This window comes from Salvelinus alpinus, chromosome 18 (assembly GCF_045679555.1).
Source record: "Salvelinus alpinus chromosome 18, SLU_Salpinus.1, whole genome shotgun sequence".
NCBI classification, from domain to species: domain Eukaryota; kingdom Metazoa; phylum Chordata; class Actinopteri; order Salmoniformes; family Salmonidae; genus Salvelinus; species Salvelinus alpinus.
In genome coordinates this window covers 13415153-13440613 of record NC_092103.1, presented here as the reverse complement: position 1 = coordinate 13440613, position 25461 = coordinate 13415153, and the positions used below count along the sequence as shown (strand labels likewise).

Genomic DNA, 25461 nt, shown 5'->3' with positions numbered 1-25461 from the left:
TCGTTTTCCAGTGCTTTGCCGCCATCATTTATTTATGTGCATCAGTTCTAGGGTATTAATATGTTTTATGCAAAAAGTGTGTCTCCATAATAACAATCTAAATAGCCTATATACAACTGGTAAAAAGTTGTGACAATGTGCTGCTTGCTCTCCTCTCGCTCGCGTGACTCGGCCAATAGCTGTTGTGCTCTCTCAACACACACACACACTCAACAACAGCCTGCCTCACTGCCTGACAGTCAGCAGGAGGTCACAGTGAAATATATATATTTTTAAGAGAAATGCCATGGCGGCCGCGGTGCAACTTAGACATAGCCCAAAAACTCGTAATCCACGACATATACATTTTCACCCGCGACATCGTTTTCAAAGTAGCCCAAATGTGTGAAAACTGCGAACATGGCAACACTGCTCTCAAGTCCCAATTTTGGCAGACAAGTTTCATACTCTCGCGGAAGCTTGACATCACTGACATTAAGCTGGATCCCTTCTAGTGGTGACCCCTCACACTGTGAAAGTAGGGACGTACTCGTGAAATTATCCAAATGTTTACTTGGTTCTCCAGTTTTAGGTAGGAGACACATTTCCAGAGTTCAAGAGTTCTGAGCGAATTATGGGCCTGACAGAAACTAAAGCAAATATTGCCGAATGTCGGTTGTCATAAATGGCACTGTCCTCAAATCATGAAAATGTTGAATTTACAATGATTTGCAAGGGGCAGCACATAGATGGTGCAGAAATACCTTTTATTTCAGTATGCATTAAATACTGCAGCCCCATATACTGTGGTTGGGCTAGATAAGAGGCAATGAGTGTGGAATTTCTCGCGATAATCCTTGTTGATTCCGGTCCGGTCGGTGTTGAATTATTCTGTAAAGATGGCGGTCAGCATCCGAGGCCGTCCGAATCGAAGCATTCGGATGCGAGGTGAGACAATATATATTTCAGTCTGGACCAGAGATTAGCAACCCTCCAAAACACAAAGCGGAACTTTCATTGTACCTGTTAGTTGCTGGCTCCTTGCTAACCGTTAATGCTTGGTGTGTATGGTTTGCTTTGACAGGTCGGAATGACAGTGGGGATGAAAATGTACCACTCGATCTCTCCAGAGGTGGGTGAATCAGATTGGAGCTTGGAGTCACCATCCCAGAATTGAATCGAAGCTAGCTAATTTATTAGTAGGATGCTGCTAGCTTGCTGCTAAATGGCCGAACATGGTAACTCCCTATATATAAATTAGTTAGCTACAATGCTAACTGTGTTGACAGCCTGGCTAAGTAGCATAGCTAGCAGCAATTCAAAACATGATCATCACGACATTGTTGTTTTGATGCATGTTATTGTTTGGATATTAGCTAGTGTCATTCAATGTTTCTAGCTCACTGCATATGGCTTGTATGCAATTCAATGCTAATTCAATGCCATTGATTTTCTACTAGAGAAATGTGTCCCAGTCCCTCACTTGATTTATTTGCAGAATAGGCCCATGCCTTATTGAAGCTAAACGCCAACACATATCTACTTTATCATCATAATCCAAATGTTAAGGGCCTGTATTGCATTGTTTGTTTTTTCATCATGGGAGAGTTTGTAAACAAATGATGTTGTTATTGTTTGAAGTTATGTAGCTACTGCATAAAAAGTGACGTTGGATAGTAGCTCCCCTGTTAAACTGATGGATGTAACAGTAAGCCCCTAGAGTCATTTTCAAAAGTTAGTTGAATCATATTTCACCTTCAAAATGCCACAACCTTGATCAACAGTATGATGTTATGGTAATACTGAGCGATTTTATTTTTTTTGGTCACTGAATTGCAATGGGTTTTCACAGCAGAGCAGTACCACCACAATTCAGCTAAATATACATGTTGGCATCTTAACTGTCCTCATTACAGGAACACTCTGTCCAAGTGATATCCCCAGATTTCCCCATGGACACTGCGAATCTGAAGTCACTTGACTGAAGCATAGAAAAGCACATTCGGACCATTGCTGAATAGTAATGTTTTACTGATTTATCGCTTAAGATTTTATATTGCTCACTCGGGTGAAGAAATCCCAAATGCCCTGATCCCAAATGTGTTTCTATTTCCAGTTTAGTGTTCCGGTCCCACTCATTAATGAGGCTTAGTCATGCTGGTCTCTCCTGAACACAGTGTGTTCTGTTACTGTAACGTATTGGAACAGAGTTGTAACCCAGTGAGAGAACCTTTCAGTTCATTGTACCTATTGATGTTTCCTTTCAGATCCTTCAGACAACCTTCGGGAAATCCTTCAGAATGTTGCCAAGCAACAAGGAGTCTCCAACATGCGCAAACTTGGTCACCTGAACAACTTTATAAAGGTTTGTGGGGCAACATCTCAGCAGACATTAAGTGTATGTAACGTTTGATTCTTTATGTTGAATGTTGTCGTGGCTGAATCAGAATTAGTTAGGTAACATAGATAAATAAGATGTTTTATTTATTCTTGTCATTAGAATGTCTTCTTTTGGACTATACTGTTATCCCTTCTCAGCTAGGGCTTAGTCACTTGGGGCCCAGAGAGGGGAGAGGTCAGGCTTGTCTTCATATGTCAATGTATCTGTTAAACCATGTGATGACCTAAGTGGCTCACTGTCTTTTCTGATCTTGTCCAGGAGGGAGTGTATTTGAGATGGGAGTATCTAGAATTGACAATTGATATATGCCATTGGATGAGGTAATGTTTTGGTACCAAGCACGAGATTGGAACCTCGTTTTAGGAGACCAAACTGAACGATAATTTATAGCTAATGCTATCTAGCTATGGGATACTCCTCTTTCAAGTAAAAGGTTCTTTGTAATGTTCCTAAGATCTGTTATTCGTCATGTAAGTTGAGAGGGGTGTATCTTTTCTATAAAAGAAACTAAGAATTGTTTTGTAAGCACTCTCAGAGAATTCATTTATAGACACTGAATTGATCTGAGAGTCAAAAAGGGCTATGGTGAAGCTCATATATAATTAAAGATGGACTTTTAAATATAACTCTGACTTGTGTGTGGTTTGCTCTCATCAGGAAATTACCACGACAATGTGTTCTTACGCGTATGTTTGTCTCCATCTGTCACAGCTTCTCTGCAATGCAGGCCACTCAGAGGAGAAGCTTGGGTTTACACATGAAGAGATCGTCATTTGGTGATTCTTTTGAGAAATTAATCTTCAGTAGTGCTACATATACAGTACCAGCTGTTTTTTCTTTCTTTTTTAGTTTTGTTACTTTTAACCCTTTTTCTCCCCAATTTCGTGGTATCCAATTGGTAGTTACTGTCTTGTCCCATCGCTGCAACTCCCTTACGGACTCGGGAGCGGCGAAGGTCGAGAGCCGTGCGTCCTCCGAAACACAACCCAGCCAAGCCGCACTGCTTCTTGACACAATGCCCACTTAACCCGGAAGCCAGCCGCACCAATGTGTCGGAGGAAACACTGTGCACCTGGCGACTGTGTCAGCGTGCACTTCACCCAGCCCACCACAGGAGTCGCTAGTGCGCGATGGGACAAGGACAACCATGCTGGCCCAACCCTCCCCTATCCCGGACGACGCTGGGCCAATTGTGCGCCGCCCGATGGGTCTCCTGGTTGCGGCCGGCTGCGACAAAATCTGGACTCGAACCCAGAATCTCTAGTGGCACAGCTAGTACTGCGATGCAGTGCCTTAGACCACTGCTGATTTATTTTCTTTCTTTATTTTACCTTTATTTAACTAGGCAAGTCAGTTAAGACAAATTCTTATTTTCAATGACGGCCTACGTTGTTTCCAGTTCCACTATACAATGATTTTTCCATTATAATGAAGTCAAGTGCAGACTGGTTTGTTGTTTCTTATTCTTCTCTCCCCCCCACACTTCCCATTCTGCCGCTTTTCTAGTCTCCGGTTAGCGCTGTTAAATGAGGCTAAGGAGGTGCGAGCTGCAGGGCTGAGGGCTCTACGCTACCTGATCAGAGACAGCGCTATTCTCCAGAAGGTCCTCCGTCTTCAGGTAGACTACCTGATCGCCAGGTGAGTGCTACATCTGAACAGTGTGTGTGTGTGTGTGTGTGTGTGTGTGTGTGTGTGACTTATCCCAATGTTGAGCCCACGTAACCTCTCAACCACTGAGTGACTGAGTATGTCCTTCTCCAGGTGCATAGACATCCAGCAAAGCAATGAGGTGGAAAGAACACAGGCTCTCAGGCTGGTGCGAAAGGTGAGACACCCCAACCTCTCCCTAACTCAATTAATTTCATGCATAGTGTACCATTCAGTAAGATGTCAAAGTATGACAAGTTATTTGAGTGATAATGCCAGAGAAGCTGGTGTTTGGAGGATATATTGGCACGGGTGTGGTTTCGCTCGAGATGAATTCAAGGGCCTGCAAACCATGCCAATATGTTCTCCAAACACTGGCTTCAAGAGCATTATCACTTCTACAATAGGTTACCAACATATTCAAAAAAACTCTTTGCATATTTTCATTATAAATGTCATTTTGCAGAATTTATTTATACTATTTCATCCTTCCACAAGATATAGTCTTGATGCAAATCTAGGATTTCTACCCGAACCAGCTGGTCGTTCGTTCTATTGGTTCGGAGGTTCTAAATGTTCTATTGCCATACTGGCTGGCAACGTTCTTATCGCTTGCTTGCTAGCTAGCCAACTACGGCTAACTTAGTCCCATCAAAACAGTTCAGCCAGAAAAACAACAAGTATTTGCATTTGTTTAAGCTGTTTTCTAGTGACATTTATTTAGATACATCCATAACAATGAACTAATGATGCGCGATTTCACCTGGCATAGAAAATGTGCTCTCTCGTCAGGACACTGTTGTTCAGAGGAGCTAGCCAACAACACAGCTAACACAATCACTTCAGACTGACGCTGGAAACACTGCAAACAAGCTGCACTTCGTTTCGTTTGACCTGTTTTCTACTGACATTTCTTTGTATATATACATAAAAATGATGCTGATTCGTGATTTCGACTGGCTGAGAAAAGCTGTCTGTCTGTCTCATTCTGACTCCCGACCCCGACACGTTCATTACTATGGGACAACTGGAGATCGAATTTCAATTCTGAAACAATGTTGCAAATGTCAGAGACAGCAAGGTTTATACAAATCTCAGCTGTTGAAAACTAAATGTTAGTCTAAAAGAAATGTAAGATGATGTCTAGATGCTGTTTACAGTGCAGATCAAGTTTATAAATTGTCTGGCTGGGCTGATGAGACAGTGAATTGCGCAGTCAGATGGAACAGAGTAAATGGGCATTTCAACGTCATAGATTTAGCCGGTGGTAACTTGTGGAATAGACACCGGCTGTAATGCGGTTTTAACCAATCAGCGTCCAGGATTAGAGGCACAATCTTTATACCATAGCATTGTTGAACTTGAATACTCATTTCTGATTGGCTTGAAGGGCATTCCAAAGCATGCATTATTTCCCTTTAACACACAGTATATTTGCACGGTACAATTAATTTTTACATGTTTGTTTGAGCTGCTTTTGAAAGTAGAATTGAAAACATTATTGATATTGTTGAATTCGATTTTCATAATAGCGAGCTAGGACTAATCAAGCAAGTCTGTTTGTTTGGTTACCACGGCAACTACTGTAGCTATCTAGTAAACTTTCTAGCTACTTCAGTGGATGTTGAACACATTTCTAATGGCAAATAAACACATTTATAGGGGCATGTGTGAAATTATAGCCATGGTATGAAAGGGATAATCAACTCAGGGCTCTATACGTTCTCTGGAAAATAATGCCACTCCGCTACCACGTTGTGGAACACACCTTCCACGTCGTTCATTATTTTCCATAGAACGCATAGCCCCTCGTTGATTATCCCTTACTTATTTAGTAAACATCTTTCTACCACGCGAGTACTACTATGTGAGACTCTGAACTGTCCCCTCTCTGCTGCCCCCTACAGATGATCACAGTGAATGCACTGCTCTTCCCCTCGTCTGTCACCAACTCCCTTATTGCCGTGGGCAAAGATGGGCTACAGGAGCGAGACCGCATGGTGCGTGTCTGTATCGCCATCATCTGTGAACTTGGTGAGTGAGGCACCACACGCGCGCACACACTTATCTATTCGTGATCTTTTGGTTAAACCCTGTGTGATTCCTTTGTTCTGCAGCTGTGAAGAACCCTGTGGTGGTGGCCCAGAGGAGTGGTCTCAGCACCATTCTGAAGAACGTGATCGACTGTCAGCTGAGTCGCATCAACGAGGCACTCATCACTACCATCCTACACCTCCTCAACCACCCACACACACGCCAGTATGTGCGCTCAGATGTGGAGCTCGAGGTACTGACAATACACGCTCGAGCAGCAGTCATTAATTGGAATTTGATTAATTTGATTATTTTCCTCATTGAATGTGATTTCGTTTTTCTCGTTCTGTTTTTCTTCCAGCAAATCCTGGCCCCGTACACGGACTTTCACTACAGACACAATGCAGACACATCAGAGGGGCAACTCAAGTAAGTGTGGATTATACATACAGTACCAGTCAAAAGTTTGGACACCTACTCATTCAAGGGTTTTTCTTTATTTTACTATTTTCTACATTGTATAACAATAATGAAGACATCAAAACTATGAAATAACACAAAAAAGTGTAACCAAAAAAGTGTTTAACAAATCAAAATATATTTGAGATTTGAGATTCTTCAAAGTAGCCACCCTTTGCCTTGATGACAGCTTTGTACACTCTTGGCATTCTCTCAACCAGCTTCATGAGGAATGCTTTTCCAATAGTCTTTAATGAGTTCCCACATATGCTGAGCACTTGTTGGCTGCTTTTCCTTCACTCTGCGGTCCAACTCATCCCAAACCATCTCAATTGGGTTGAGGTAAGGTGATTGTGGAGGCCAGGTCATCTGATACAGCACTCTCCTTCTTGGTCAAATAGCCCTCACACAGCTTGGAGGTATGTTGGGTCATTGTCCTGTTGAAAAACAAATGATAGGCCCACTAAGCACAAAGCAGATGGGATGGCGTATCGCTGCAGAATGCTGTGGTAGCCATGCTGGTTAAGTGTGCCTTGAATTCTAAATAAATCACAGACAGTGTCACCAGCAAAGCACTCTGACACCATCACACATCTTCCATGCTTCAGGGTGCGAACCACACATGCGGAGATCATCTGTCCACCTACTCTGCGTCTCACAAAGACACGGCGGTTGGAACCAAAAAACTCAAATTTGGACTCATCAGACCAAAGGACAGATTTCCACCGGTCTAATGTCCATTGCTTGTGTTTCTTGGCCCAAGCAAGTTTACTTCTTATTGATGTCCTTTAGTAGTGGTTTCTTTTCAGCAATGTGACCATGAAGGCCTGATTCACGCAGTCTCTTCTGAACAGTTGATGTTGAGATGTGTCTGTTACTTGAACTATGTGAAGCATTTATTTGGGCTGCAATTTCTGAGGCTGGTAACTAATGAATTTATCCTCTTTATTTTTTATTTATTTTATTTAACCTTTATTTAACTAGACAAGTCAGTTAAGAACAAATTATTATTTACAATGACGGCCTACCAAAATGCAAAACTGCCTACCAAAATGACGGCCTACCAAAATGACGGCCTACCAAAATGCAAAACATAAACTTGTTCAGTTTATGTCTCAGTTGTTGAATCTTATGTTCATACAAATATTTACACATGTTGAGTTTGCTGAAAATAAACCAAGTTGACAGTGAGAGGAGTTTGTGTCCAAACTTTTGACTGGTGTTGTATTTAATGTATCAAATATTTTGGGGATGTTAATGCATTTTGATGTCCACACCAGGGAAGACCGGGAAGCTCGATTCCTGGCCAGTAAGATGTCCATAGTTGCTTCCTTTCGCTCCTGGTCAGGTGAACATTAATCCTTCATATTCAATCATCTATGAGTTTGAGTGTCTATATACCCTGATAGCTTTGATATATGTTATTAGTGATGTGATATGAACGTGTTCTTACCTGACCCTATGCTGTCTTTCTGTCTCAATCTCACCCCAGGCATCATTAACTTGTGCAAGTCAGGCAACTCTGGAATCCAGTCTCTTATTGGCCTGCTATGTATACCAAATGTGGAAGTAAGGGTAAGCATAGCATCAAATGGACATTATCAGCATGTGACAACTGAGGTCAAAAGGAATGCAGTGTCCTCAAGTTTACCTCGAGATTGCTCTATGGTTGGGCTCAAAAACACAGATAACAATGTCACTCAGTTTAATGTAGGAATAATGTAGAGCACACCCCTAAAAATATTATTTCCCCACTCCTCATCAAAATGTTAAAATTTTTAATGAGGGGATAATGGAGTCACTATTAGACTGTGTGTAAGTAAACATGGCTCCTCTCAATCTCCCACAGAAAGGCTTGTTAGAGGTGATGTATGATATATTCCGGCTCCCCATGCCTGTTGCGACTGCAGACTTTATTGAAGCACTTATCAGTGTGGGTGGGTACAATGTCACTGTTCAAGTAAATAACCTCTAACCGCCTTATCATGTATCTCATGTACCATATATTATTGAGTCACAAGGTATACTTGTCTCTATCCTCCCCCTATAGACCCCAGTAGGTTCCAAGACAGTTGGAGGTTATCCGACGGCTTCGTGGCTTCTGAAGCAAAATGTATCCTTCCACATCGAGCTCGGTCAAGGTAAAAACAATCACTGAATTTCAACTCTCCTTTACTCATGATTATGTGACACATTCTCTGCATAAACTCAGTGTTCTCTGTCTGCCCCCTCAGGCCTGACCTAATGGATAACTACCTGGCTTTGGTACTGTCTGCCTTCATCAAGAGTGGACTTCTTGAGGTATGGTCATCAATGTCAGAGGATCAATAAGTTTGTGTATGTTCAACCAAATAGTGCTGTTGGTTATCCGTTACTACCTAAAGATCCCACACGCAAACCACTGTTGCCTGTCGTGTAAAGCCTGTGTACCTCTCAACAGGGTCTGATTGAGGTTATCACAAGCACCGATGACAACAACTCTGTGCGAGCCACCATTCTACTGGGAGAACTGCTTCACATGGTAACTCAAGTCATTGTCCTCTAAGATGTTAACATTATGTGAGGTCAATGAACTGGACCAGAGGATATGCTCTAGGAGTTTTTGACACATTCGTTTTTAATGAGTTTTTTTGGTGTCAGTTTGTAATTTTGTTTTTCATGGTTGTTGTAACTGTTTATTTTTGTTCCCCCAGGCCAACACCATCCTCCCACACTCCCACAGCCACCACCTGCACTGTCTGCCCACACTCATCAACAAGGCTGCTTCTTTCGACATCGCCCAGGAGAAGAGACTGTGAGTGTCAACTACTTACCATAGAGCGCAGAGGAAGTTACTTGGGTTCACTATAGACAGGGACCATTGTGAGGAATTTACTCTGTAGCAGACAGGAGCAAAGACTGTACGACTATAGTTACATGAAACTCTCTACCCTAATCTTCATTAAACAATGCATATGCTACAGGAGAGTCCCATAAAATACTTTGGGTTCGTGTTAATGACAATGGCACGACATCTATTGTCATTTTTCAGACGTAAACAATGCATATGCTACAGGAGAATCCCATAAAATACTTTGGGTTCGTGTTAATGACAATGGCACGACATCTATTGTCATTTTTCAGACGGGCGAGTGCAGCGGTCAACTACCTGAAGCGCTTCCACGAGAAGAAGAAGAAAGGACCCAAACACAACAGCCTGTACCTGGACCACATCATCCGCAAATCAAAGGCTTCACACTACTGTAGAGACCAGCACTTTAGACCACAGAGAGATATCTTTGTCATTAAGGTACATATCAAACCATGTCCCTGTGTTGCAACAAAAACATCTGGGATTTGCTGTGGTGGTATTTGAAATGCTGTCCTTGTTTGCATTGCAGGACACTGAGGATGCTCTCATGATGAACCTGAGAGACAGCCACATCCTGAACCACAAAGAGAACCTGGACTGGAACTGGGTTCTCATCGCAACAATACTGAAGGTGAGTGGAGCAGGACTGCAATACATCCAAACTTATTACAGTCTCTTTTTCAGTACTGTCTCTTCAATTTAATTTATTTTAATTGTTATGTTGCCTTTTCCCATCTGTAGTGGCCAAACGTTAACCTGCGGAGCAATAAAGATGAACAAATACACAAGTAAGTAACATTACAACCACTTCTTAAACCAAACCAAAGGTAACATGAAGGGAATATGCTTGTGGTGTTTGATCCTCTTTTGTTGCCTTTCCTCTCTCTCTGTCTGACGCTGGGCTTCTCTGTGTCTGATGTTGGGCTTCTCTCTCTGTCTGACGCTGGGCTTCTCTCTGTCTGACGCTGGGTTTCTCTCTCTGTCTGACGCTGGGTTTCTCTCTCTGTCTGACGCTGGGCTTCTCTCTCTGTCTGACGCTGGGTTTCTCTCTCTGTCTGACGCTGGGCTTCTCTCTCTGTCTGACGCTGGGCTTCTCTCTCTGTCTGACGCTGGGCTTCTCTCTCTGTCTGACGCTGGGCTTCTCTCTCTGTCTGACGCTGGGCTTCTCTCTCTGTCTGACGCTGGGCTTCTCTCTCTGTCTGACGCTGGGCTTCTCTCTCTGTCTGACGCTGGGCTTCTCTCTATTTCTCTCTGTCTGACGCTGGGTTTCTCTCTATTTCTCTCTGTCTGACGCTAGGCTTCTCTCTCTGTCTGACGCTGGGCTTCTCTCTATTTCTCTCTGTCTGTCTGACTGACGCTGGGCTTCTATTTCTGCAGGTTTGTGCGCAGGCTGCTGTTCTTCTATAAGCCCAGCAGTAAGCTGTATGCCAGCCTGGAGCTGGACCACAGCAAAGCCAGGCAGCTCACTGTGGTGGGATGCCAGTTCATTGAGTTCCTCCTGGAGTCTGACGAGGTGAGAGGGTTTACTATGAGGTAACACTCTAATAGACTACTGATATTTACAAACAGCAGTAGAGAATTTCACTATGCAGGCCTATTAATGAACAATTAAAAAAAAACGTTTTAAACAACTTCTGATTGTAAACTCTTTTGATAATCAAATAATGACATGACCTTGCTTTGACCTCTCTCACCATGTCCAACATTACCTGAACATTACGTCTCTGTGTGTCAGGATGGGCAGGTGTACCTGGAGGACCTGGTGAAGGACATAGTCCAATGGCTCTCATCTTCTTCGGGGCTCAAGCCCGACCGCAGTCTCCAGAGCAATGGGCTGCTCACCACCCTCAGCCAGCACTACTTCCTGTTCCTGGGCACTCTTTCCTCACACCCGCACGGCGTCAAGATGCTGGAGAAGTGTAGTGTCTTCCAGTGGTCAGTCTCTCAATGTCCATTAGTGTGTTTCTTTCTTCCGGGTGTTTTTTTATTTCTTGGGAGATCCCTAGTACCTTCAACAGGCCCATTTTTAGAGGTGCCTTTTTAAGCTACTGCAGAGAATTTCCTTTGTCCTTATTCACTCTCACTTCATCTTCACTCAAGTCATTGTGTTGTTGTGTGTATGGTCCTTGAGCAGTGCATTGATTCCCTGTATCCTGTGCTCTCCTACTAGCCTGTTGAACATCTGTACACTGAAGAATCGGGACCACCTGCTGAAGCTCACTGTGTCCACACTGGACTACAGCCGTGACGGGCTGTCCAGGGTCATCCTGTCCAAGATCCTCACCGCTGCCACTGACGTAAGAACAACACCACCTACACTGAGAACGCACAGATGGAATTCACACAGGAATTGATCACTCTTGGTGTCATAGAGAGGGTGGAGGAGCTTGCACACGTGTTTGGAAAGCAACTACCTGTATTTCATTTGTATATTGTGATGTGCAATTCGGTTTGTTGTGCTTGAAATGGAGCATATGTGTTAGGGTTTCAGAATGACAGTAACTCCATAACAACATTGCAAGACCTTCGGGAACACTCGTGAACCAGACCAAATGGACCAGGCCGGGGTTTGAGAAGTCAATGAGAGTAGTGAAAAATTCTTCCTTAGTTGTTAATTAAACCTCAATTAAAAGGCAGAATGTAGATTCGAGCCAATGTCTTTAGTAGTTCACGAGTAACCTCGTTGAAAGTGACAAACTGACGCGTTAGAATTTCCGTCAAAAACAATTTAACATCGAAGGAGTGCCGTTGATTTGGCGGCCTGCACATGCACAGTTCGGAGTGAGATGACCGTTGTACCTGACGACGTGTTTCTACTCGTGAGCTTAGCTAGCCAACGTAGCCTTGACATGGGCTACAAGTGTGATGGGGGGATTTCTATTGAAGAAGCAGTTTTAGCCAATCTTCATACTGTCTTTGTCTGTAGCCTGTCCTCTTCTGCCCTCTGTTGGTGTACCACAGAACTGCAGGTTGTATGCCACTAAACACCTGCGGGTGCTGCTGCGTGCCAACGTGGAGTTCTTCAGTAATTGGGGCATCGAGCTGCTGGTCACCCAGCTCCACGACCGCAACAAGAGTATCTCCATGGAGGCGCTGGACATACTGGATGAGGCCTGCGAGGACAAGGTGAGGAATGAGGGGCCTGAGTTTCTGTTGCGGTGTCTTGCTATGTCATCCCTGGTCACTGCTGTACCTTATCGTCTGTAATTTAGTTTAATCCAGTAGTTTTTGACTCCAGTAGTGTATTAGCTGAGATGTGGGGTTTTTTCCCTCCAGACAAACCTCCATGCTCTGATCCAGATGAAGCCAGCTCTCACACACCTGGGGGACAAGGGGGTCCTGCTGCTGCTACGGTAAGCTGCTGGGAGAAAACGCCGCTGTTATTTGTAGTCTGTATTATGTCCTTTTTGTCTCTAACCTCTGTCATTCTTATCTCCAGGTTCTTGTCCATTCCAAAGGGCTTCTCCTACCTCAATGAGAGGGGCTACGTCACCAAGCAGCTAGAGAAATGGCAGAAGGTACATTGATACTCAAGCAAACAATGTAATAAATGATGAGTTGCATCTTTTGGCTGTCGCATGAGAGCATCAAAAACTGGCCGAGTTTTTATGTCCTCGTATGTTTTGTAGGAGTATAACCTGAAATATGTGGACATGATAGAGGAGCAGCTGAACGAGGCTCTCACCACGTACCGTAAACCTGTCGACGGAGACAACTATGTACGTCGAAGCAACCAAAGGTTACAGAGGCCCAATGTTTATCTTCCTGTGCATCTGTATGGCCAGCTTGTCCATGACAAGACAGGCTGCCATCTACTGGAAGTCCAGGTAACTGCAGCTAGTTGAACCACCCACTATTACACTCGTCAAGTAGCAATTAGGCCTACAGGCATAATGCGTTTATACTATTTTAGTTTCTTACTTTCTCTTTAGAATGTGGTTCCTGACCTAAGCTACACTGTTCGCTCCCCAATGCTGGACAAGTGGGAGGGCATTAAACAACTTAAGGCAGCACTTTGGGCCTTGGTCAGTATAATTAAGAATGACTAACTACCACATCTATTTTAACCTGAGGAGTTCCACAATTATGTGCCAATTATTGACATGATTCACCCATGAAATCGGTTTCCTAATTACATGAGAATTAATGTTTTTAAACTGCTTGTTTCCAGGGTAACATAGGGTCGTCAAACTGGGGGTTGAACCTCCTGCAAGAGGAAGGGGTGATCCCTGACATAGTGGTTCTGGCTCTGCACTGTGAGGTTCTCTCCGTCAGAGGGTAAGACGTATTCATATTTGAAACTCTCATATTGAAGGTGCTTCTAGTGAAGCAACATGCTTGTGCTGTCCCATAAGATTACTCTATCTCTGTCCAGGACCTTTCTGTAATGTCTGACTCTGTGTAGGACGTGTCTATACGTGTTGGGGCTGATCTCGAAGACGCGTCAGGGCTGTGACATGCTGAAGCAGCACGGCTGGGACGCTGTGAGACACAGCCGCCGGACGTTGTGGCCCGTTGTCCCTGATGACATGGAGCCCCACCCCAACCCCCCCAGTCTGCTGTCCTCTGTCCCCTCCAGCCTCAGCCTCGCCTCTGACTCCACCAGCTCCATGCACAACAGTGAGAGTGACTCCACACAACCCAGTAAGTCTCTAGTCATCATTGTACAACTAGTTATAATTTAATTTTAACTGGTACAGTATCTCCAAATGTTTACCCCAAACTACCAAGTACATTTTATTTAAAATATATATTCTTATTATTTTAATAAATACTTTCTTAACACTTTTTTTCTTAACTGCATTGATGGTTAACGGCTTGTAAGCATTTCACGGTAAGGCCTACACCTGTTATATTCGGTGCATGTGACAAATACAATTTGATTTGATTAACCGTGAATGGTCACTTCCAGGTATGTACATCATGGACGATGAGAGGCTGGAGAATTGTGACCTGTCGGACGATCCTCCTATGTACATGAGACCCAAGTACAAAGACCGCAGCCCCTTCACCCTCCTGGCCTCCAGCCGCTTCCGCAACCGCCTCCTCCACTCCCTGTCGCTATCTGGGAAGAAGCTCCGCAGCAACAGCGACCCCAAGGGCATTCCCAGGGGCCGCGGAGGAGGGGTGGAGGGGGAACAGGGGCGCAAACGCACCGTCACCGAGCCCAGCTACACCTTTGGATCTTCAGACGTCTTCCCAATCTATAATGACGGCCACCTGCCCAAAAGCCCCTCTGTCAACCTAGAAACTTCCTTTGTGGGCAGCAAGGCATCTGAGAACCGGGGCAGCACCCCCAGCATTGGGGAGGGGGAGGGGAGGTTGCCAGGCCGGTCAGTGGGTGTAGGAGGGTCAGGGGTGGGTGAGAACCAGAGAGAACAGGCTAGCCGGGAGCGCCTGGCCGGGTATGGCCCGTCCGGAGGGGGCGGGGGGACTCAATTTAAATCACGCAGTCAGAGCTTCAACACGGACACGACCACCAGCGGCATCAGCTCTATGAGCTCCAGCCCCTCCAGGGAGACCCTGCCCTCCACCATCGACATGGACGGTGTCAGCATCAACAGTGTGATCAGCGCCCAAACCATCCAGACCCTGACCTCCCTCACCCCCCAGCCCCACACCGCCCACCTCTCCTCCCTGTCCAAATCCAGCTCTGCCTCCCTGGTGCCCCCCGGCTCCTCCCACACCCTTCCCCGCCGCGCCCAGTCCCTCAAGTCGCCCTCGTTGACCACCCTGAGCGGCCTGACGGACTGCAGCCTCATGTACTCCAACTCCCGGGACGCGCTGGGCTACGCCACGCTGAAGTACGCAAGTTGTCGTGACACGTACGCTAGTCAGCGTGACGCGCTGGGCTACGCTACGCTGAAGAGGCTGCAGCAGCAGAGGATCCACTCATCCCTGTCCCACAGCGAGGCTCTGGCTTCCCCAGCCAAAGACATGCTCTTCACCGATACCATCAACATGAAGACTGGCAGCCTGGACTCCAGACTCACCCCAAGGAGGTAACAGACACGCACATACACATAAATCAGGGATGCAAACTAGTCACCTTTTGGCGAAATTCGCCGTTTTGAATCCAAAATAAGTGACCTAAGTGATTCGTGTAGATCTGATGAGAAAAGTTTGGACGGGAAAGTTTGGACGGGGGAGGTTTGGATCACTACTGGCTGTAAGAGAACGAGTGATGCGCGCTTGGAGCAATACTGGCTGCTGTATCCAAGGCTCAGCCAATCGTTTACATAACAACAGAATGCAGCGCAGCACATGACTGAAGGAAAGAAGAGACAACCAATTTACTAGTTACAGCATCCGCGCGCCTCTGGAAAGGCAGCTTGCCAGTTACAGCAGCGATAACGAAGAGGTAACGTTAGGTGAGGAGCCTGACCACGGAGACGGGGGTGAGAAGGTGCTGAAGCATACTTCATGAGCTGTAGCCGAAAAACTACTGGCATTTCGAAAGTTTGAGGTGAGGGAGAAAGTGTGATGGAACAAGTATTAACATTGTTTTAAGTAAGTATCTTGTTAGCTGGATCGAATTCTCAGTAGCTAGCCAGATAAATGTTGAGCAATATTAGCCAACTTATCTGATCAAGTAATTTAGTTTATGGTGTGAAAATTAGCTTGCTAATAAAGTCAGACAGCTAACATTAGCCAGCTAACGTTAGTAACCTAACCAATTCGCTATAGTATTAACTGGTATACGACTCCTTGCCGTTCCTTAAGTTATAACACGTGAAAAAATGTCACTGTGTGAAATGCTAACGAACTAACCACCATCTGTTAACAAATGTTTCCCCTCTACAGTATGTGGTTAATTTTCCGAATGAGAGAATTAGGTGAAAACAGGCAACGCCTCATTTAACAAGTGGATTCAGGAATTAAGTGTAGCTGGAGCTGGGCCTGGCTTAAGCTGGATGGCACTATAGAGGTGAAAGGAACAGCACACACTTTCCCTCCTTTTCACTTTTGCTGGCACATTGTAGAACACATGTCCACAGGCAGAAAGTGTACAATGTAATAATGTGCAGTGTAGCTCAAATATATTGTTTTTGTTGTGTTGAATTTGGCAGTTACACCTGTGTGTGTGAGGGGGAAATAATATTTTTTTTTACTCAGTGAACGTTATTTTTGCACACATGTAGCCTTGTGCCCCTGATTGATGTCTATAGTGGCCACGATAACAGAGCAAAAATAGAATGCCTGTTTGTTTCATTCTATTTCTAATTTAAGATGTTTTTTTCCCGATATAAGTGCAATATTTACTGTTGAAGTCGGAAGTTTACATTCACCTTAGCCAAATACATTTAAACTCAGTTTTTCACAATTTCTGACATTTAATCCTAGTAAAAATTCCTTGTCTTAGGTCAGTTAGGATCACCACTTTATTTTAAGAATGTGAAATGTCAGAATAATAGTCAAATTATTTCTTTCAGCTTTTATTTCTTTCATCACATTCCCAGTGGGTCAGAAGTTTACATACACTCAATTAGTATTTGGTAGCATTGCCTTTAAATTGTTTAACTTGGGTCAAACGTTTTGGGTAGCCTTCCACAAGCTTCCCACAATAAATTGGGAGATTTTTGGCCCATTCCTCCTGACAGAGCTGGTGTAACTGAGTCAGGTTTGTAGGCCTCCTTGCTCACACACGCTTTTTCAGTTCTGCCCACAAATTTTCTGCACGATTAAGGTCAGGGCTTTGTGATGGCCATTCCAATACCTTGACTTTGTTGTCCTTAAGCCATTATGCCATCTATTTTGTGAAGTGCATCACTCCCTCCTGCAGCAAAGCACCCCCACAACATGATGCTGCCACCGCCGTTCTTTACGGTTGGGATGGTGTTCTTCAGCTTGCAAGCACCCCCCTTTTTCCTCCAAACATAACGATGGTCATTATGGCCAAACAGTTACATTTTTGTTTCATCAGACCAGAGGACATTTCTCCAGAAAGTACGATCTTGGTCCCCATGTGCAGTTGCAAACCGTAGTCTGGCTTTTTTATGGCGGTTTTGAAGCAGTGGCTTCTTCCTTCCTGAGCGGCCTTTCAGGTAATGTCGATATAGGACTTGTTTTACTGTGGATATAGATACTTTTGTACCTGTTTCCTCCAGCATCTTCACAGGGTCCTTGGCTGTTGTTCTGGGATTGATTTGCACTTTTCGCTCCAAAGTACGTTCATCTCTAGGAGACAGAATGCATCTCCTTCCTGAGCGGTATGACGGCTGCGTGGTCCCATGGTGTTTATACTTCGTACTATTGTTTGTACAGATGAACGTGGTACTTTCAGGCGTTTGGAAATTGCTTCCAAGGATGAACCAGACTTGTGGAGGTCTGATTTCTTTTGATTTTCCCATGATGTCAAGCAAAGAGGCACTGAGTTTGAAGGTAGGCCTTGAAATACATCCACAGTTACACCCCCAATTGACTCAAATGATGTCAACTAGCCTATCAGAAGCTGCTAAGGCTGTTACATAATTTTCTGGAATTTCCCAAGCTGTTTAAAGGCACAGTCAAGTAAGTGTATGTAAACTTCTGACTCCAGCTGTATGTGTGTGGTCTCAAGCGTTCTAATATAAAGGCTGTCATGACTAAGTGTGATATTAGTGTATTGTTTTTTTTATCAAGACTTGAGTGTCATTTGCAGTAAATCTAGGCAACAAATAACATTGGATTGCTTTCTTTACATTTTTTTTGCTGTGTGTTAGGTTCATATTAACCACTTTTTATTTTACACACAGAGACTGATCATGTAGATCATATTCTTTGTTTAATTAGTTAACCTGCATTTCCCCCTAGCAGGGATTTGTTTTGCATGTTTCAGTGAAAAAAAGTGTCACCTTTTTGGGCCCTCAGCAGTTTGCATCACAAGATCAACAGTTTGGCCTCTGCTCTGGCTTGAATGAATGTTCCAATTACTTCTGGAATTTGCTGAAATGTACTAGGAACTTTGTTGAAACCAAAATAATGAGTAATTCCACTTGTAACTATTACAACATTTTTTTGTCGTCCACTCCCTCAGTAGACTTATCCCATCACCAGGATCATGTTCTTAAACAACAGTATCTGAATCATGTTAAACAACTGTATCTGATGACACATCTTCGGTAAAGTCGTGTCTCTTCAGCCCTCAGCAGCCCTCCCCCAATGGGAGTAACATGCTGTGTGTGTGCTGTTTCTGATGGTCCCTTTTTCAATAGGTGCTCAGTAAAAAGGTTTGGCTGTTTGGGTCACGGTGGGCCAGCTGGGTCCAGTCGCAGGCCTGTCAGAGCCCTCCTTCCACGGTGCGTGGACAGACATCTTAGCAGGCGCTAGCTCACCCCTCCCTCTCCTTTATTGGATGTTCCTTATTTGACACCATAGAGGAGGCGCTAAGCTGCAACACCCCGTCCCCCACGTCCACCCTTGGCATCAACTTTATTGTGCCCCTTCTATGGTAGCAAAATTCCAGTAACTTCCCCAAAATTCACAGGTTTTCCAGAAATCCTGTGAATTTTGGGGAAGTTACAGAAATGTTGTAACCCTAGGCCCTTCTGAGCCCTGCTGTGGTCATTTGAGTAGACGTGACTCCACTGTTCCTACATCCTAAATGTTAATCTATATTATGGTGTGGGAAGTCTAGCCCTCCTTTTTTCCTGACCCATGTCCCTGACTGAGGCAACCAACTGCTGATTGTATGTAGAAAGTCAAGTCAAACCTACCTCATGTTTGCATTGTTCTATAAGTACAGTCTTGTCTCTTTTACTCAGTATTGATCTCTCTTTCTCCCCACCCCCCATCACACTACCTGCCCTGCCTCCTAACTCACTATCTCTCTCCATCTCTAGGTTCCTGAAGGCTCTGAGTTTTGCCTCTCTGGATAAGGAGGATCTGCTGAGCCCCATCAGCCAGACCACTCTGCAGCGGTCCTCCTCAGTGAGATCCATGGTGTCCAGCGCCACCTACGGCAGCTCTGATGACTTCATTGGCCTGGCGCTGCCCGTGGACATCAACAACATGTTCCAGGTAGTGACCATCGTTTGACCCCTCTCTCTGAACCCAGACGCACTGAGCCCCCTGGCCCACTCCACTCCCCATCTCATCCCACTCTGCCCCCTCATCTATCAATTTAACTTGTACTCTAAATATTTTACCAAAGAAATTGAGGTTGTTTATATATTTAAGGATAAAGCTGTGAGTGTTGCTAACTGTAGCATCATTTGTTTTTTAGATAAAAGAAACACCATATTTCCTGAAGAGAACCAGCCCGCCCTCTGAGGACAGATCTGCCAAATTCTTCTCTGGAGACTCAGATGGTAAGAAAGCCCAGGGTCAACATATTTCCTTCAGTAAGGAGTTGTATAGCACTGAGCTTAGCACAGGGTGGGGGGGGGGGGGGTCATGGCTCTGCTTGAGATGAGGCCTGCTCAGGACCAACAGGCTTGAATAAAAAGGAGTAAATGTATGATTGCGTGTGTGTGTGTGCTCCTTCCCCCAGGTCCCAGCCCTCACTCCCGGCATGCTGTGCTCCGCTCCCAGCTGAGCATCACAGAGCTGATGGGGGTGAGCCGTGCAGAGCAGCAGCAGCTACTGGGCTCAGAGGAGACTGGTCTACAGGAACACAACGATGACAACTGCCTCTACTGCACTGGGTTGACTGTGCTTGGCTTCAGCGCATCCAACAGCCACCCAGGTCAGCTATTTGTACTGTACAAAAATATCAGCACAACATGTAAAGTGTTGGTCCCATGTTTCATGAGCTGAAATAAAAAGATCCCAGAAATGTTCCATACGCACTAAAAGCGTATTTCTCTCAAATCTTGTGCACAAATTTGTTTACATCCCTGTTAGTGGGCATTTCTCCTTTGCCAAGATAATTGATCCGCCTGACAGGTGTGGCATATCAAGAAGCTGATTAAACAGCATGATCATTACACAGGTGCCCTTTGTGCTGGGGACAATAAAAGGCTACTCTAAAATGTGCAGATTTGTCACACAACACAATGCCGCAGATGCGTTTGGCATGCACAGTGAACACAATTTGCATTTATCGATGGCAATTTGAATGTACAGAAAGACTGATGAGTTCCTGAGGCCCATTGTTTTTTTGTTTTTTGGGGGGGGTGTATCTGTGACCAACAGATGCATATCTGTATTCCCAGTCTTGTGAAATCCATAGATTAGAGCTTATTGAAATAAATGAATTTGACTTATTTCCTCATATGAACTGTAACTCAGAAAAATAATTGAAATTGTTGTATGTTGCGTTTATATTTTTGTTCAGTGTGTATATAGAACATTGTGCTGTTTATCAATTTGTGTTTTTGCTTCCTTGTATTCTTTTTACTTATTATATTAGCAGTCTGTGACCAATAAACAACTTAATTGAATTCTCCTTTCTCCCTCAGACTTGACGGAGGACCACCCTTTCTCAGAGTGGTGCAGTCCACCTGTGCAGAATCACCTGGAGGTCATGGCCCAAATCAAACTGTCAGGGGTGTCTGGGTGCAGTGATGCTATGTCCCAGGGCTCCCCAGGAAGCACCCGCAGCACTGAACTGGTTTTGGGTAAGTGTTTAAAAATATATATTTTCTCTCATACAATGCTTTTCTCACAAGCGAAGGGTTATTTTGTTTGTTGAAGAGGAATGGACTAACCCTCCTGGCTTTCTGTGGTCTCTCTCCCCCCTCAGGAGTGAAGTCCATCCCAGAGGATGCTCCGGCCGGCAGGGTTCTCCTCAGGAAGGAGGTCCTGCGTCTGGTGGTCAACCTCAGCTCCTCTGTGGGGACCAAAGGCCACGAGACTAACCTGCTAACGTAAGACACACACACATTCCTTTCACTACACACACTCAAACCGAGGTTGATATCCCTGTGTCTGTTGTGTTGACAGGATCAAGGAGAAGTTCCCCTATGCATTCGATGACATTTGTCTCTACTCTGAGGTGTCCTACCTGCTGGCCCACTGCATGTTCCGTCTGTCGGCACGCCGCTTCATTCAGGAGCTCTTCCAGGACGTGCCATTTATCCCGGTAAACGCACACATTCATAACAATACATGTTGACTGGCTTCTATTGACCTCTGTCTCTTCCTCAGATGTACGAAGAGGCAGAGAGCATCCTCTCCATGTCGCCAAAGAACGGACCGACCGACCGACCCTCCTGCTGAGCCTTGAGTCATCCTCTGTCTTCCCTTCCCTCTCGCAGCCAGTCAAACCCTGAGTCACACCCCACACCCCCCCCAGTCAAACCCTGAGTTACCACTACTGATCTACTAGTCCCCCCCCCCCAGTCAAACCCTGAGTTACCACTACTGTTCTACCAGTCACACCCTCCCCTCAGTCAAACATAGTCACCACTACTGATCTACTAGTCACCCCCCCCCCCTCCCAGTCAAACCCTGAGTCACCACTACTGATCTACCAGTCACACACACCCCCCAGTCAAAACCTGAGTTACCACTACTGCTCTACCAGTCACACCCTCCCCTCAGTCAAACATAGTCACCACTACTGCTCTACCAGTCACACCCTCCCCTCAGTCAAACATAGTCACCACTACTGATCTACTAGTCACCCCCCCCCCCCCCGTCACCACTACTGATCTACTTTGTCCCCCCCCCCTCCCAGTCAAACCCTGAGTCACCACTACTGATCTACCAGTCACACACCCCCCCCAGTCAAACATAGTCACCACTACTGCTCTTCCAGTCAAACACCACCCACTCCCTGAACTTTTTATCCCTTAACTTTCAGTCAAACCCCACCCCTGACTTGAGTCAACGCTAACCACTGAACCACCCCCACATCCTCACTTAATTCTCCATACAAGAGTGCACTGTATGTCCTCCTAGGATTTGGACACAAATGGAGAGAAGAGAAAATAGAGGGAAGACATATGTTCTTCCTATTGACTTTAAGATCTGATGGATAACACAGGATGAACAAACATGTTTTATCTGACCAAATGATAACAGCCAGCTGTGAGCATTTTATTAGATTTTTTTCATATTTGGAAATTCATTACCAACTGATCTTGGACCACAATCAAATCCAAAATGGCATAATACAAAAATGTAAAACGGTCCATCATTTCTGAGGGCTTCCTCAGTTTTTCTAAGTACATGACTGCAGCCCAACCACTTATATGAAATAACTTAGCATGTTGTTTTTAGCTCAGCTTCTCCCAAAGTGGATCCAGTGACTTTGACTAAAACACTGGAGAGGCTGTGTTCCTCTGCATAACACTAAAACCTCTCCGCATCTGGAGAGAGGACCATGACATTGCGAATATCCATATGTCTATTCATTGTACCTGAACAAAGAACAGTGAAGGAGAATAGTGCTGAAAAGGCTTTTGGTATTGCTCTATTCAATGACTGCAGATACAGGTAGGCTAGATGATCAGTCACTGATGCAGTTTGGTGGTTGTGTGTTTTGTTGACATGTGCTAAAGAGGAAATGTTCCTCCTTGCTGGATGTCGTTTTTGTTTGTGTTTTTAAGCATTCATGCCAAGAACTGAACAGCTACACGTAGGAGTGAAATCTACCAAATGATTGCCATTGAACATCGGTCTGTGTGTTTCAGCACAGAGGAGTTATATGGTCAGTTATTGAACTGATGTTTGAAACCAAGGCTGCATGCATTATTGTTTATTACCTAGATATTTAAACCCTGAAGTAAAAGCACAGGGTTAGGACATTAGATCTGGTGCTCGTCAAGGTGAAAGAATACACACGTATGTTACTGTGCGGTAGCGTTTAAGTAGTCATCTTAGTATATGCTTAACGGCTTCTTCTTCTGCCGTGAAATTCCCCAGAACATGGTCCATGAAAACAGTCACTACTTGATGGCCAAGGAGAATTGCTGCTTCAGTATTGGGCAGAAGTCATTTGCCATTCCAGTCAGTTTCCATTCCTTGGGAGATGCTGTCTGCTTGTCCTCATTCCGGTAAAACTGGAGAATAACGAAACTGGAGCAAATGTCTTAGTGGAGAGCAGGGCCTGCCTGAACAGGTGCAATAAGAACACTCATTTCATTTGAAAACACTTCCAATGACAGCCACATCCGTTATCCAGAAATCTATCTACATGTTTGTGAAATGATGATGGTTTAAAACATTTCGATATGGGATTGTACTGGTGTTTTTTGCTATGCAAGATGAGTAATGGGGTTTAATGTTGTACTTTTTCAGCTTTTGTTAAAAATTTGTTTCGGCAGCTGAAATGACATTGCCTTATTTTTCCGGAATGCTCTGACATATGAGACATTACTTTTTTTACTTCTAATATAAATTAAAAGTAAATAATTCTGGCCCTAATTATAGCGGAATTAATTGATAAATAGGTTGTGAAAATGATAAGCAACCAATGTTAAGGCCACAATCTACCTATGCCTGTTGTAGAGAGAAGAGCCTGTCAAAAGCACCTGCTTGGTTTTAGAGTGCTGAGGTGGAGCTTGGGTGGTTTGTGAATTAGCTGTTGTGTTGTTTAGTAACTGTTTTAAAGAAATGGTGGCTATCATTGTGTTCATTTCCAGCCTGCCTTGAGCATTCACTTTGACGATGCTACTTCTATTGCTGCACTGTTTGTGCTGAATCATTCAACAGCAACATGCACTTATGATTGACTCAATGGAAATGTTTAGTCCTACTGTTTATATTGGCCTTGGTTAGTTATGTGATGAAGTGGTTAGAGAAATGGACTGGTGAAAAGAGGATTGGGGTGCAGTTCAATTGCACTGAGCAATCCACATTCCTCTGTGTAAATGCATTGTGTTGGAAAAATAAGTCCTCTGCAAGTGGAGAATTCTATAGTTGCAGTACAATGTGCATGTTTGATCACATCTCTAAATTAAAAAGAAATGGGGACATTTTGATTTAGCAGATTCCTCTATTCCTTCGTAGATCTTCCTTTTTCATTCATTCTAAGCTCACCTTTTCAACTCACTGCAAATTCTAAATAGATAAAATGTTACATTTCATAGCAGGTTTTAACATTTATACTGATGTTTCAGATAGACGAATAAGGTCAATTATTTGGGAACATAGTTGTACAAGTTCTGTTATGGACCAAAAAGCCAAACTGACTTAACTAGTTGGAATTGTTCTCTAGCAATTGGAACAGGAAGTACTAACTTAAATATTTAACTGCTGTGTGCATTGAGACATTTAAAAAAAAAAATTGCCCCTTATTCTTAATGTGTTGTAAGTTGACTTATTCTGAGTTTCTCTAAAGCACTGTATGGAGATCTGAAAACAAATCCTTTTATATACCTGTACCATTTAGGAACAAAGAGACAAAGATAAATGTTTTCTCTTGAGGAAATATATTACACTTAAGAAGCTGTATGACTTTTTTTTGCCCCATTTGTGGTTTCTATGTTTTTGGCATTATATGGGCCATTAGAATAAATCTTAATTAAGGGATGCATATTGATAATAAAAACAGACATCAACTACTCACTTATGTCACTATTTTTGTGTATATGTGTCTTTATGATGGATTGTCCAAAAACAGTCCAAAAACTCGTCAATCTATTCTTGTTCTGAGAAATGAAGGCTATTCCATGCAAGAAATTTCCAAGAAACTGAAGATCTCGTACAGCGCTGTGTACTACTCCCTTCACAAAACAGCGCAAACTGGCTCTAACCTGAATAGAAAGAGGAGTGGGAGGCCCCGGTGCACAACTGTGCAAAGGGGACAAGTACATTCGAGTATCTAGTTTAAGAAACAGACGCCTCACAAGTCCTCAACTGGCAGCTTCATTAAATAGTACCCTCAAAACACCAGTCTCAATGTCAACAGTGAAGATGCGACTCTGGGATGCTGGCCTTCTAGGCAGAGTTCCTCTGTTCAGTGTCTATTCTTTTGCCCATCTTAATCTTTTCTTTTTATTGGCCAGAATAAGATATGGCTTTTTCTTTGCAACTCTGCCTAGAAGGCCAGCATCCCGGTGTTTACCATTAGTAAGTACAATAGTGATTGCTTGTCCATATAGTTGTACCATGATATTTTCTGTACCATATATCTCCACTATTCCACCCACTAAAGCCCCTCCCAATCCCAAATTGGGTTGTCATCCCAGTGATCGGCAGGCCACCCCCGTCCCTCCGGATC

The 25461-nt window shown here is 44.1% G+C and overlaps 1 protein-coding gene across 3 annotated transcripts; it reads left to right on the top strand.

The window, feature by feature from the left end:
* Positions 1-555: 555 nt before the first annotated feature.
* LOC139543823 (rapamycin-insensitive companion of mTOR-like) lies at positions 556-24806 on the top strand. Of its 3 annotated transcripts, XM_071350269.1 has the most exons (38): positions 556-927; positions 1064-1111; positions 2247-2344; positions 3092-3156; positions 3887-4018; positions 4142-4205; positions 5935-6061; positions 6145-6314; positions 6423-6490; positions 7801-7868; positions 8013-8095; positions 8370-8457; positions 8571-8661; positions 8755-8821; positions 8961-9041; positions 9214-9314; positions 9644-9809; positions 9901-10002; positions 10113-10159; positions 10749-10884; positions 11107-11306; positions 11542-11668; positions 12333-12497; positions 12648-12724; positions 12811-12889; positions 13001-13198; positions 13304-13396; positions 13543-13649; positions 13777-14015; positions 14284-15373; positions 18566-18649; positions 19193-19370; positions 19576-19660; positions 19843-20037; positions 20753-20911; positions 21037-21160; positions 21237-21375; positions 21441-24806. In XM_071350269.1, exons 1-38 carry the CDS (start codon positions 879-881, stop codon positions 21510-21512), a joined length of 5262 nt encoding a protein of 1753 aa, XP_071206370.1. In that variant the 5' UTR covers positions 556-878; the 3' UTR covers positions 21513-24806. The 3 variants fall into 3 exon arrangements, with proteins under 3 accessions (XP_071206370.1, XP_071206371.1, XP_071206372.1); XM_071350270.1 differs by lacking the exon at positions 18566-18649 and having other exon boundaries at positions 563-927; XM_071350271.1 differs by lacking the exons at positions 556-927; positions 1064-1111; positions 2247-2344; ... (4 more) ...; positions 6145-6314; positions 8370-8457.
* Positions 24807-25461: the final 655 nt, after the last annotated feature.

Bases quoted from the DNA above. Each gene is read 5' to 3' on its own strand.
- LOC139543823 (XM_071350269.1), top strand. From the start codon at position 879: ATGGCGGTCAGCATCCGAGGCCGTCCGAATCGAAGCATTCGGATGCGA. The intron at 18,650-19,192 runs GTGCGTGGACAG...CTCCATCTCTAG, and splicing joins GTCAGAGCCCTCCTTCCACG to GTTCCTGAAGGCTCTGAGTT. The intron at 21,376-21,440 runs GTAAACGCACAC...TCTCTTCCTCAG, and splicing joins AGGACGTGCCATTTATCCCG to ATGTACGAAGAGGCAGAGAG.